The sequence below is a fragment of the Solea senegalensis genome, linkage group LG1, assembly GCF_019176455.1.
Source record: "Solea senegalensis isolate Sse05_10M linkage group LG1, IFAPA_SoseM_1, whole genome shotgun sequence".
NCBI lineage: Eukaryota > Metazoa > Chordata > Actinopteri > Pleuronectiformes > Soleidae > Solea > Solea senegalensis.
In genome coordinates, this window is record NC_058021.1 from 21258979 (window position 1) to 21272804 (window position 13826).

At 40.0% G+C, this 13826-nt stretch overlaps 1 protein-coding gene across 1 annotated transcript; it reads right to left on the reverse strand.

The window, feature by feature from the left end:
• Window positions 1-593: 593 nt before the first annotated feature.
• Window positions 594-13766, reverse strand: si:ch211-196f5.2 (uncharacterized protein LOC556372 homolog). Its single transcript, XM_044025274.1, has 9 exons — window positions 13710-13766; window positions 11418-11488; window positions 11229-11349; window positions 10633-10708; window positions 9422-9519; window positions 2742-3148; window positions 2542-2641; window positions 1882-2011; window positions 594-1409 (listed from the first exon to the last, which is right to left on the reverse strand). Exons 1-9 carry the CDS (start codon window positions 13764-13766, stop codon window positions 1318-1320), a joined length of 1152 nt encoding a protein of 383 aa, XP_043881209.1. The 3' UTR covers window positions 594-1317.
• Window positions 13767-13826: the final 60 nt, after the last annotated feature.

The following is a 13826-nucleotide window of genomic DNA, read 5'->3' on the forward strand; positions in this document are numbered from 1 at the left end:
TGTTATAGACCATTAATTACATTGTTTTCAAAGAAAAATGTCTGATCCTTTGAAGAGTGTCGCAAGGCAGTTGCAGATTCCCACCCCTACCATAAAGGGCTCATCACATCGCTTCAACTATAGTATTATTACATACCGCAGTTAACTTATTTGCACATTTGCATGCCATTTTGAAGTGTCATTATTTTAAGACTTCTGGTTTTCCAGGTTTGTTGTTACCTTTGTGTTTTGCTTCTGCTGTCGTTCACATGAATTGATATTGTCCCCCTCTTTACCACTGTGTACACACAACTCTGGTTTTGCTATGAAATGTGAGGCAATAAATTTGATCCCTGGATAAATGTTGATTAACTTTAGTGATTTGGTTCACATGATATCATTTGAAGGAAATTCAGCACAAATGTGCACCAGAGACTTGAGTACAAACTGATTAAGCGCTGCTGTTTAAAATTCAACTTCACTGTGACCTCACATTTTTTGGCCATAACTCAAGAATCCGTGCAGTAGGTATGAGAGCATTTCACACACGCGTGTCAAAGGAACGATGTTTTACGTCCAAAGGTTCAAAGTTCAATCACACTGTGACACCGCGATGTTATAAAGTGACATTTATTTAGTTATTGTCTCAACCTGGTGTTACAGTACACTATATATTATTAGTTTGGACAGATTTAACTGCCTGGCAGAGGCAAACAACTTGCAAGGTGGTATTTCTAATTTTAGTATAAAACTACAAAGTGGTATCCTACAACACATTTGACAGATTTTTTTTAAATTGAGCACATCTCATATACTTTGCACCGATGCATGCCTGCCTATTAAAATCAAAATGTCGAGTTAGGGGAACAGTCAGCATTAACTTCTGTCTAAAGCAGGGGTCTCCAACTCAAATGACCTGGGAGGGGGGCACTGAGTGTCTAGTGTGGTCAGTAAAGTAAAAAAAGTCAAATCTTTTGAGAAAAAGACATTGAAATTACAATATTTATGTTTGTTTTGATATGAAATGATAAATATTTCACAATATAAATATCATTATATCTTATATTAAGTGTCGGGGCCCCATGAAATCGATGAGGGGGGCCACATGTGGCCCGCAAGCCACGAGTTTGAGACCTTAAGAATGTGCAGCTCTTTTTCAGATTATGGCGACGACACTGCTAGTAAGAAAGTAACACTCAATCATCATTCTTTTCTGTGATTTTGAATCGAGCCATCGAGTGGGTAAGTGATTTCCGTTTCCAGTGGTGGATGTAACATTATTTTGGAAGTTTTCATGTGCGATTAAGGCGTTCCCATGAGTCGTGTATTTGTTTTTCCTCAGATCTCCCGCTGTCTTTCAGGCTCCTTCAGGTCAGGCTGCTTGTTTTCCAGCGCCATTGTCATCTGCACTGGCGACAGCTCGGTCTCCCCTGACACAGACAGAGAGGTGTTGTTAAATGATAATAAATAGCCACTTTAGGGCAGTATTTTTACATTTGCTGTAATCTGATATATTCTTTGACTCGCTAAACTGTGCAGATGCCTGTGGAGGAAAGTAACACCGGGACGTCCAGCAGATTTTCACAGATTCCTGTGACTGCTGATGTCCAAAGATTTTTATCTGGGCACTGATGTAATGTTTGGGGTGATGCCATCTCTCTGCCTAAGGCTGTAACACACTGATGTGAGACTGATCCACATCAGTCTCACAGTTCACCGATTTTCTCAGAGATCAAAGCTGACCACAGCTGGGTCAACTCACTTTTACAGCAAGGTTAACCCAAAAACATTTTCAAAAACAGTTTTTCAACAAAATCTCATTCTGAGTCATGAAATACTGACATCTACAGTGACGCAAGTGATATTAAAAGCTTGGAGTGTCACACAGAACTGCTCCCAGACCTGTGCCTCTCTGTTTCCAGGGCAGAATATCCATTCCAGTGCGACAGAAGGAGCGGTCAGTGTGGGCCTCGGTGCTGTAAAGCACCTCCTGCAGCTCTGTATCTCCAGGCTTCTGGGCCTTCACTCGCACCTACAGGCACAAATCAAATGTGTCATTTGCTTTTTTTGGGGCTGTTAACACCCCAGAGACCAACGATGGATTCTTGACATGAATTTGTCAGGAAAGTGTGACAGAGAATTGGCACGGGCGATAGAACTGGGCCATCGTTTCGTTTTGACGATTTTAAACTAGTGCTTTTCCTCTGAAAAAAGCCCCATTGCTGCACTTGTTGGTCAAAACAGAAAAAGGTTGGCAACATTTTACATTACATAACAGTAACAACATGTTATAGTATAGTCATAATTCTTTTAAAATCGTGGTGATATTATAGTAATATCATCTCATTTCTAATGATATTTCCAGCTTGGTAATAACAATGGTAATGGTGTGCTATTAAGATAATATAACAGTAATTACATGTAGATTCTGGGTAATAATGTTAAAATGCATCCTTTTTTTGTTGTTACCAGGCAGTTGCTTTGTATATAAAGATGTCGCTACCATAATATTAGTACACTACACTGTAATAACTACATAACTATAATAACTAATAACTATACCTCCAGGATGGTGATCTCCTTCTCCTTCAGCTTCCCTGCTTTGTTCTTCACCTGCGTCTTCTTGGTGTCGACCCACACCACCCTCTCCTTCACCTCTGACCTGTAAACATACACACACACACACACACACACACACACCTGTTAATGAATCTGAAATGGCCTTTTTAGGACTTCTAAAGTCACACTGAGAGCTCACTCACTCCTGGATGCCCAGGTCGGCCAGTGTCGTGTCCAGGAAGGGAAAGGGCTGCTGTGCGGGGTCAGCTTGCACCTGGACAGGCAGTGTCACTGACATGGGGATGTCCCACTCCACTTCCACACGCACCGTCTTGTCATGTGGCCCAGGAGACTCCCTGTCTGCTGAGCTGTCTGGTCCTCTGTTGGCCTCTCCCTCCTCCGACACGTTCTTTGTCTCATCTCCCGCCAGCTTGACCCTTGTATCTTTTTCTTTTTTTATCTTAAAAGAAGTGCGATGTTTCCTCTGACTCAACAACACCTTTTCGCTGCAGAGGTGTCTGTATCGATGGAGAGTGTTGATGCAGATTGTTGCTCCCTGCGCTGATGAGTCGCAGCTTTGCCTCCTCTGATGCTTGAAGTGTGTGCGCGTCTAACTCATACAGACGTCTGCTCGGGCACTCCTGGCTGATATAAGCAGCTGGTGAGGATGTGCGTTATGTGTCACTCACTTGTGAGGTTTATTAGACTGTCACTGTGCTGATGGACAGATGGTATGTGTTTGTACTGGGATGTGTTTGTGTGGATTATCAGAGTGACTCAGCCAGGTTGACGTCAAGACTTTATTTGAGCATATATCTGCTCTCGACTTCGTATCAAAGATGTATTTAGGTACTTTTAGGAGTTCATTAGAACAGATACATCTGTTGGCATGTTCTTCCCTGTGTGTGCATGGGTTTTCTCCGGGTTCTCCAGTTTCCTCCCACAGTCCAAAAACATTCCCTATCTGTGGCCCTGTGATGGACTGGCGACCTGTCCAGGGTGTACCCCGCCTATCGCCCTGTGTTAGCTTCCCCCGCGACCCTCATGTGGAGGATAAAGTGGTAGAAAATGAATTGGATGGAAATGTGTTTACAGAACAGTGGATGAAATGTCATGAGGTCACTGCAGGTTCAGTGTGGACAGCCGATTTATGAGCGGTTATTGGGACGCTCTTGTCAGTCCAGGTAAACAGGAGGTTGATATATTGGTCGATGGCAGTGATGCACCACATTTCCAGCTTCTGAAAAATGTGTTCTTGATGTAACTGACTTGAGAGGGCAAACAGACGCGCACGTGTTCTCCCACTAAACCCAGCACTCTGGACTTGTGCACGGTGTCACATTCCGTGTGCAGCCACAAGAAAACGCTCTCGCACAGAGAGCAGCGTCACGTCAGCACCGCACACGGGGATGATGTAAAGGTTTGGTCGTGTCAGAGGTTATATTTGAAATAGGATTCATGTTGTTTTGTTCGCTCAATGAAACAGTTGAATTGTTGATTTGTTATAAACAGTATAGCGCAGAGGGAGGTAAAACACCAATGAGTAACTAGGCTGGTCAAGAGGGGGCCGGGTAAAAGAAAAACGTGGTCAATAATATAATAATATAAAATGATATCACAATATTCCATCATGATTGAATTGCAATGATGATACCTCATGGAATTTCAAAGTAAAAGTGCTTGTTTGGGTATGGAATGCTGTATACTTCACAATAAAACCAAATCTATTATTAACTTAATTGGAAATTAAGTAAATGATAACTGTAATTAAAACAATCTTATACATACATCTGATTTATTGTTGAATATTCGTGAAGTTGGAAAAAACTAGTGCCCATTGTCCTCTTATGTATATGAGACATAAGATGTCGTTAAACAATAAAATACACCAGTAGATGTTCACAACACCTATTTATTTAAATATTTAGTCACTACATTTTGTCCCCCAGGACACAAATTACATCACTGAAACACTTAAACAGATATTCTTCCTCTTCTTCTTATTCTTTTGGCTTCTGTCTTTAGGGGTCGCCATAGTAGATAATTTGCCTCATGGCTATAATTCTTGTTTAACAGTATAAATAAAAAGTCTCATGAGAACAGGTGAACGTTACACAGAGTTACACAGAGTACCGGCTTCTGGTGAGACATAAAATCTCAGTCCAACCTTGGGGGATTTAACAGTCCAGATTCAAATATTTTGTTGACTTCCTTGCAGAAAAGTGATTATACTATCATATAGTATTATTGTAAGCTTGTAAAATTGCTTTAATATAGTGGTTTTCATAGCTTTAGAGTAAGGCTATAATATGAACTTTAGAGGAGGTCCTTGCTTTATGGAGCCACGGCAACCAGAAAGAACATGAATTTACCAAAGCTTGTTGTTCCAGTGATTTGAACTGATGTGTTGACAGATTAGATTTCCTCATAAATCACATTTGTGCAAGAGTGCGCATCGTTTTCATGAATGACATTTTGTGTTGTTCAGTAGTGATGACATCAGAAGAGTTTTTGGCTTGTTTACACTTGGGCTGTGCTCTGATGTCGCAGCACTGTGCCACAGAGGAGTCACACGTACGTTATGTTCTGCCGTGTGCCAGGGATGTAGCAGCAGCAGCAGCAGCAGCAGCAGCAGCAATGGAGGAAGGGCTGCACCACCCAACACGTCCACTGCTGTTGTTGAGCAAGGCATTATTATCCTTTAAACTGAGTGAAGCAGAGTGGTGGACCATTTTTAGGTCCCGCAGATGTGAAACAGAACATTATGTAGCAAGCAAGAAAAATCCACCCCAACCTGACTATCACAAACACTAGTGATAACATGACCGTCTCTGTATGTTAAATAAATTGGGGCTTGTCTCAGTATATCGTCACAGGCAAACATGTTAACCTGTGCTTTTCCACCAGTGTAACAACCATATTTCTCTAAAACACAGGTAAAACACTTGATCTCAGTTATTGTATAAACTCATCAGAAAAAGCTTTGGGGAAAAATAAGACAAGACCACATTATGTCTCACTAAGAGTACAAACTTTTTTATTAAAAATTACATTCAAATGTTAAAAAAGTATAAAATGATCATCAGATACAAAATGTATAAATCACACAAAATGTATGATGTCAACTTACTTAACATAACCTTTATTTAGACTAAGCCACACATTTAATAATTGTATTTAAAAGTCTGCATGAATGAATGAATGAATAAATAAATATGAACAAGATTAAAGTCTTATAAGAAACCCTGGTTAAAATCACATGAATTCATTCAGTAAAATTAAGATTAAAACACTGGTTTAAAAACGACAACATAAGCATCTTTCTGAGTAAAACTAGTGTGTCATCAAACCATGAGATGATAATAAAAAGCAGGATTTAACAAAGTCACAGTCATATCTCACTGAATAAGGTGATCACTGCCTGAGTTCACACCTCCATCCTGACCGCTGCAACGTTTATGGTCATGGTGCTGTTAGGGTTCAGTCTGTTGTACAGTCACCTGTCCAGCAGAGAGCAGACCTGAGGAGGAGAGACATGAAAACAGTGTGATCCGCATTTTCACTGGATGTAATGCGAGTTTATAAAATCTCAATTTAATGTTCATCTGGATTAAAAGCTTTTCCAGTCTTGATTTAGATCTCTAAACAAATGGTGTGCTTGTCCTCACTTAACCATGTATGTATATATATATATATATATATATATATATATATATATATATACATATACACACATATAGGTCTGTTACAAAGTGAAGACTCTTAGTCTTAGGAGCAAAGCATGGTAGGCTATTTATCTGTCTCTGTGGGTGTGTTACCACTTATATTTCCAAATTTGATGTCCCGCATAGAAAAGGAATCAAGGAAGGAAGTGATAACCTTGAATGAATATTCAATACCTTGAGTGATTATTCAATACCTTACATGTGTCATAAAGCAACACAAAGGGTCACAGGTCACACAGTTACACTGAACATTCCTGTGTAAGACTTTCATGTGTATAGATCCAAGTCAAGGGAAGTTCTGAAAATGAACATATTTAGTTTCTGAATATAACAGGCGATGGAACAGAAAGCTACTAAATTAACACTTAAGTATTTTCCAAGGTGGAGTGTAATCCAGGAAACTACTTACAGAGGAGCAGCGTGTGATATTCACACTAAATGTTCCATCTGGTGTTAGTTTCAGTAGCAGAAAAATACCTGGCTCAGGCTCTTTGATGGAAGCCTCCCGGCTGTTTGTTTATTTGAAATTCAAAGTAATTTCAAACAATTTAGGCTGAGGAACCGAACAGGGACGCTGGAGGCAACAAATCCAAACATCACAAGTTAACTTAACCTGTAGAACACAGAGCATTTAGGCTGCTTTTTTCCCCACCAACTATATAAACACACCTGAGCAAAAAGAAAAGAAAAAACTGTCTATTTTGTGACTTATGAAAAAACGCATTTTGTAAACCCTGAATATGTTACCTATAAACATTAGTATTAACATATGTTTAAGAGCATTAAAACCTCGACTATTTATACACTGATACATAACTTGCAGTGCGCTCACTTTATTCATCTTAATGATTTAAATGGACCCATGCTTCTTCTAAGTGTTTATTAAGAGCTCTTGTGAGTAATATGAAAGGAGAAAGATCATGGCTAATCAAGGTGTGTGTGTGTGTGTGCGTGTGCGCGTGCGTGTGAGTGATTGCGTGCTGTGTTGTTGCGTTCAGAGTGATATGAAGCACCTCAGCATGTCCCTGCTCTCTGTGTCAAACTGTGCCTCAGCCATGGGCTCCATCTGTGGAGGAGCGTCCTCACACACACACACACACACTTGTTTTTATATCACATCCTAGTCATAACGCGTTCCCTAGCCCCTTAACCATTACAACTAAGCACCTAACACTAAAACCAAGCTCTTTAAAGTTGAGGGCCCAGACAAAAATGTCCCCACACAGATAAATTTGTATGTATTTTGGACCTCACAAAGACATCAATACATGTACACATACACACACACACACAGAGGTTTGTGTAGCTATTATTCATAGGGCACTGCATTGACTTCCATTTATTTAGACAGCCTAAACAAAGTGTTACCTCTAACATTAACCATAACCAGTGAATGTCAAACCAAGCAACCTTAACCAAACAATTCAAATACTAGCCCTCGACCTAATCAGTTCCTTAGAAATGATGTTTTGCCTCATGAGGACCAAGTTTTGGTTTTGGTCTCCATGAGGACAACTGGTTCTGACAAGGTCAGTGTTTCTGCCAGAAAATGTCCTAAATGGAAATGCAAATACACACTTGTCTATGCATCAGAGACTCCATGCATCTGCCAATCTGATCAGATTTGTCCTCTTTGGACATGTCCAGGCTCATGTCTAATACACACAGTGAAAGACTGACAGCTCGGAGTAAATGATGTGTGTTTCTGAAAAACTGTTGCAGTGTATCTGAGTGAGTAAGAGATGATTCTTACACGAACCCTCTGAGGGTTGCAGTCCTGACTCACTGGATATCTGTAAGCAAGAGAGCGACTAAGATTCATGACATCAACACAAGGTTTATAATCTCATTTGTCTGACCACTGGACTGAAAACACAGAGTTCCAACTGCAGGGCGAACCGAATAAACTTTATTACTGTAGCTATAGCTTTATAATCCTGTCTCAGGTATTAACATGACAGTGTTCTGTGATGAGATTTGTTTTTTTAATCAGCTTTGCCTCCACAGGCAGTGCTTTTTAATTTAAAGTTTATCATTAAGCAATTCAGGGGAGGACCTGAAAGAAAAAGTTAAATAATGAAGTCTGTTTAAAAACCACTCCCGAGTTGTGACATGGCACACTGTTTCCATAGCAACTGGAGGTCAGCATGGGGGAAGGCAGAGGAGGGATTTTGGACATTTGGACAAGCAGCTGACAAAAATACGGTGATGTCAGCATGGAGCAGACGCTACATCCATACTGGGTAGAAAATGGTGTTTCCAAAACAAAGATGATCTGTGTTCAGCCTGAAGACTGTAGAGGTCGACTGAGATGGCGTTTTCTAAAGCCACCTTTTTAGAAATCAGGGCCGCTGGTGTTCAATAATTGAAGAGCAATTTTTTTTTCTTCCCTCTATCTGACAGTTATTGAACACCAATGTCTGTTTATCCAGTCTACATTTTACCTCTACACCGCAGTGCAATTATATGCAATATTCACAATAGAAATAATGTATAAACTAAATATTAAGTACACGAAACACATCGAAAAAAGCTACAAAATGTTTGGATGAACAAATAAACTTTTAGTGACTAAACAACACTGATCAAGTTTCTGAAAACAACAATGCGTATGCTCAAGTGACAACCATTTAATCGATTTACCGATCACAGACACAGCATTTAACCAGCGCCATGACAGATTTTGCCATCGGAAATTCACAGATGTCACCTCCAACCAGGACAATAACCCCAGGAAGTACTACTAATGAGAAATGACAATCGTACATGGTAAGAGGAAGGATTTCTGTTACGAGACTGGTGACAAAGTGAAAGTGAAAGTATTAATGGAATTTTGTTCACAGATAATCATGTCTGATAAGAACCAGACAGGAGGTACAGTAAGTGCGGGTCCCTGCGTCATCATTTTCACAGATGTGTCCAGAATAAAATGCTGTTCTGGAGTTTCCAAATGAAAATGGAACCAGCAGGAACAGAATTTATGTGTGTGAAATTCTGTTGCCAGAATCTCAAAGACATAAATTGTGCCCTTGCTGGAACAGAGGCTGTATCGAGAGAGCAAAGGGAGGCCATCCCAGTGTTTCTATAGTGTCCTAAATGAGTGCTCACTGACAGTACTTTGTATGGCAGGGTGAAAGCATGCCAGTGTGTCTCTGTACCAGGTCAAGTGTCTCAATCTGCAGGTTTCCAATCTGCTCTTTCATTGCTGTGTCAGAGATCTGGACCTGAGGGTCAGCGAAGACTTCCACACGGTGACCTGATGGCAGACTAACACACATAACCTGTTTACAGTTCTGTGAAAGGACATCACAACTACCAACCAGGAATCCTTGTCTATGTGTTGACACACCCACATGTACTTTCCGTGACATGTTTCCGAGATAAGTTAGGCTGCTCATGAGTCACTTTGTGGAATGTAAATTAAAGTTGACGAGAGCTGTCCTGATGGAAAACCATCTGTCACAGTCACCTCAGTTTTTCCTTTATGTCATGGCGTGTTTCCACTGGCTTGACTCGCCTCAGCACGGTTAAGTTGCATTTCCACTAGCGTAGCACCTGGTACCAGGTACTTTCTTAATACCTGCTCTGGAGAAGTTTTGGCAAAGTTCTGGCAAGCTGAGTAGGTATTCTGCATGACGTTGCCAGAATGCCAGCAACTGATTGGTCAGAGTTCCATCACAGGAAGCGACGCCCGACACAAGAATCAAGCTGAACAATCCTGAACTGTAGATCAGTTAAAAAGACAACAATCCTAAAAATGTGGGCTAATCTCCAACAATTACCAGGGAAATGTCTAAAATCTCAATATTTAACAAAGGAATCTGGTGTATTTAGCGACAGCACTGCTGATCATGACCGGCAAGCGACATCACAAACCCTGCTGCTGTATTTCAGTCCAGCGGCCAAGTTTATCAAAAAGACTCACTCATCAATGAAGGATGTTGCGCCTCCAAGCTCCCTAATTTTGTCTGACTCCCTTCTCCACAGTTCCTCCCCATTATACATGATGCGTGAGAAACCATATAAATGTTGTTTTACAGAAGCAAAATTCAACCCTAAAATTAAAGTCTCCTGAAAATAAGCCTTTTTTTTTTTTTCACAGTAAAAGCACCCAGAGTCAGAACTGTTTTATTTTCCAATTCTAACAACAGTGCAAATAGTTCAACCAAGCTGAATGATGAACAGATGTAATTAAGATAGACACTGAAAGACTGATTCACGACTCAATATGACACCGGTTCTTAAACTCACTGCAAATCCACAGCACGGTGTCAAATGTAACAGCTAACTCCACTTGCATTTGTATGCACTAGATATACTGTATGACACACAGAGATAAATGTTAAGGGCAGCGACACAAATCCCCAACAGAACAGTTTGGGTTGATCCATCAAAGGGTCAATCTCTCTGGCTGTGACTTCGGGAGGATCATCTCCCTCAAAATACTGATAGAGAAAGAGTGCAAGACAAATAAACCAAGACGAACAGAGGGAAAGAGAGGAATTGTGATCAAACTGAGAGGAGACTGATGTGATTAAGTCAGATGTTATCAAGTCAAAAAGGAGGAGCATCATCACTCCCCAAGTTATCTGGAGAGGAGGCTGATAGTGTGAGGACCTACTGAGATTTAGTGTTGTAAAACAGCTCTGTTTTATGAGCGCTGCCTTTTCTAAAGCACCATAGGTGAATTCAGGCATTCTATATCCACACTACCAAAGGGAACAGCAAGTGAATACATTTATTTCCCATATTTACCCCTAAATATAATATTTTATGTTGTAAAATCTACAAACCTACAATTAAGAAACTGAGAAATCTTTGTTTGTCCTTCAGTTTTCACAGGCGGAGGTTCTATTGCCGAGGACCAGAGGAAGTGCTGTGTCAAGTTAAGTCAATTTAAGTGTGCTATATTTAAAAATGATGACCACAATGTTTTCTGTGTCTGGATTTGAAAGGTGAGTTTACCTCAGCAGTGGTGATGACAAACTGCTCCTTCTCTGTCAGGGGGATGGCAGTGGGAGGTGACCTGAAAGCTGGTTTTAACACAGCAGGAACTGAGGGGGGTGCAGGGAGGGTGGCAGTGCACCTGTGTTTGTGCGTGTCACAGAGGACATGTTCAGTCCTTCAGCTGAACTGGTGCTAAGATGGACTTACCCTGAAGTGTGCGTGTCAGGACTGGGCACCAGGGAGCGCTGTGAGCCCACCTCTTCTGTCCTGAGGGCGGTCTACAAATAAACATCACAACGATTAGAACAGTTCAGTGTGCCAAAAGCTACCCTGCCTTGGTTTCATGTGGACCTCTGTTTCAATATAGACTGATCATGTTGTCATGATAACCCTTTTACCTGTATAACACAACTTGACTCTGTGGTGAACCGGGTCATAAGTTGAGTTAAGTGATAAGACCTTCCTAAAAGAAACATTTTACATGTAAAATATTGAATAACCTGTTTGTGATTCATCAGCTTGAAGCTAAATTCCACAACTACAACCAATAATGTGTATACATTTGAGCAATTTAAATGTCCCTTTTGAACTAAAAACATTAAAACCTTATACTTTATTCAAGATCTCTTTTAAGGATTTAAGAGTCACAAGGTGTTTCCACGAGAAAAGATAACAACAAGGACAAAGTTCAGCAGTGTCGGCCTCAAAGCCTCTGGGAATCCTGCAAGATTGAACGGAGGAGTCCCATGTATATACTTCGAGAGGATGAGGATGATTATATCACCAAACAATGTAGAAAAGACAAGCGTGATTAATGCTTACTCCTGTTTGAAGTAAATACTGCATTTACAATGCAGGTTATCTGGTGATGGAATCTACATATAGAGTTATGCTGTGATACACCACAGTGACAGATGTTAGGTTAAATGCCTTCTGTGCAGGTTGTCAGGCACGTTCAGGGCCAGCCTTCCAGACGAAGAAAGAACAGCACACACCACCATTACGACTTACAAATGATGAAAATTATTGGAAATATTTCAGGACATGCTTTTGTGCTCAGACTTCCCCAAAGGCTTACAAACTGGGCAAAGTTTTGTCAAAGATTAAACATTTATCAGGACACAAAACACTCTTCCACTGTGTATTTTCCACTGGCATGTGTCTTAGCACACAGCAGGCGGTTAATGGTGTGTTGAATCCCTTCTGGAACAAGTGACATTTATATTATATATATAATATATTTAGTTTATTATGGTAGAGAAAGAAAAACAAACTCCACTATACAACAATACATACATACAACAGTATACAGTGCACATACAATTGTGTGTCACAGCCTTGGGACATTAGTAATAATGGAATATAATGCCACCCATACTTGTATCCAAGAGACGCTACAGACAACAACATTGTTATGTCACAAGCATAGTTGATGTGTAAGTAGGAATGGTTTAAGATCAGATTAATAGAATAGAACAGAAAGCTGTTGAGCCGTGTTTGATGACACCTGTTTCACCATCTCTGCACTGGCCACCGGATCACATCAAGGTAAAGTGGGAAATACAGATTACTAGCACTGTTTTAACTAAAACAACATTTCTGAGATTTCCACATTGTAGAGTTTACATTATTCACTTTGTCTGCTGTGTTTTACATGAAACTAATTTCACCTAATTCATATTTATATATATAAAAATCTACTTCTTTCTTTTAATCCTCTCAACCTCTCCGGCTTCTTCTATAAACTTTAAAATGAAACTGCTGCCACACAGAGTGAACAAACATTATATGTTTGTTTCACATGAAGAAGTAATGCCTCTCTTTTTTCATTATTATTATTTTTTTACTCTTCTGCTCTCATTATTGTACTCTTCTTCTTTGTCGCACATCAGGAAGTTACAGAACAACGTGTGTCAAAAACGTAGCACAGATGAGCTTTATTGCTGAGTGTTATTTTCTATTTCTGGTCTTTTTACCCTCGCCTTTTCTTTGCCTCTCACCAAGCAGGAAGCCATACTGACTGTGGCAGAAAACAACCACTCCATACTGCAGCTGGGACGACAGGTAGAGAGAGAAGCAAAGTGTTTTAATGAAGGGATTTAGAAATACTGTATGGTCAGTACAACAAATCTAATGGTTGCCTAAGATGTTTTTTTCACAGTTCTGTACATAATACAGGACCTGAGCACATGTTTTATCTCGACATTTTAAATGTATTGTGGTTGTCATTAGCAACATGTCTGAAAATTTATAAATAAACTTTTAGGCTACAGAAATGTCAACCAGGGTTGGGGTAAAAACAAAACACATTTACGTAGTTTATAAATAAACTTTTAAAATACACATTAGCTCTAATGGCTGCTTACCTGTACAACAAAACACATTTACAAGATGTATAAATAAACATTTAATCAAATTTGTCAAGTCATGTTAGCAGCTAGCACTCAAACTGGCTTGTGAGCTTTATTTTCTGAGCTAATTTGTTTATTTTAAACTCACCATATTGCGGAAAAACATCCAGTATGGTGGTGGAGGAACGTCTGGAAAGTAGAACATTCTGGTTTTCTGTTCGTAGCAAACGTTTATAGAGGAAACATACCAAGGTGTATGTATTAA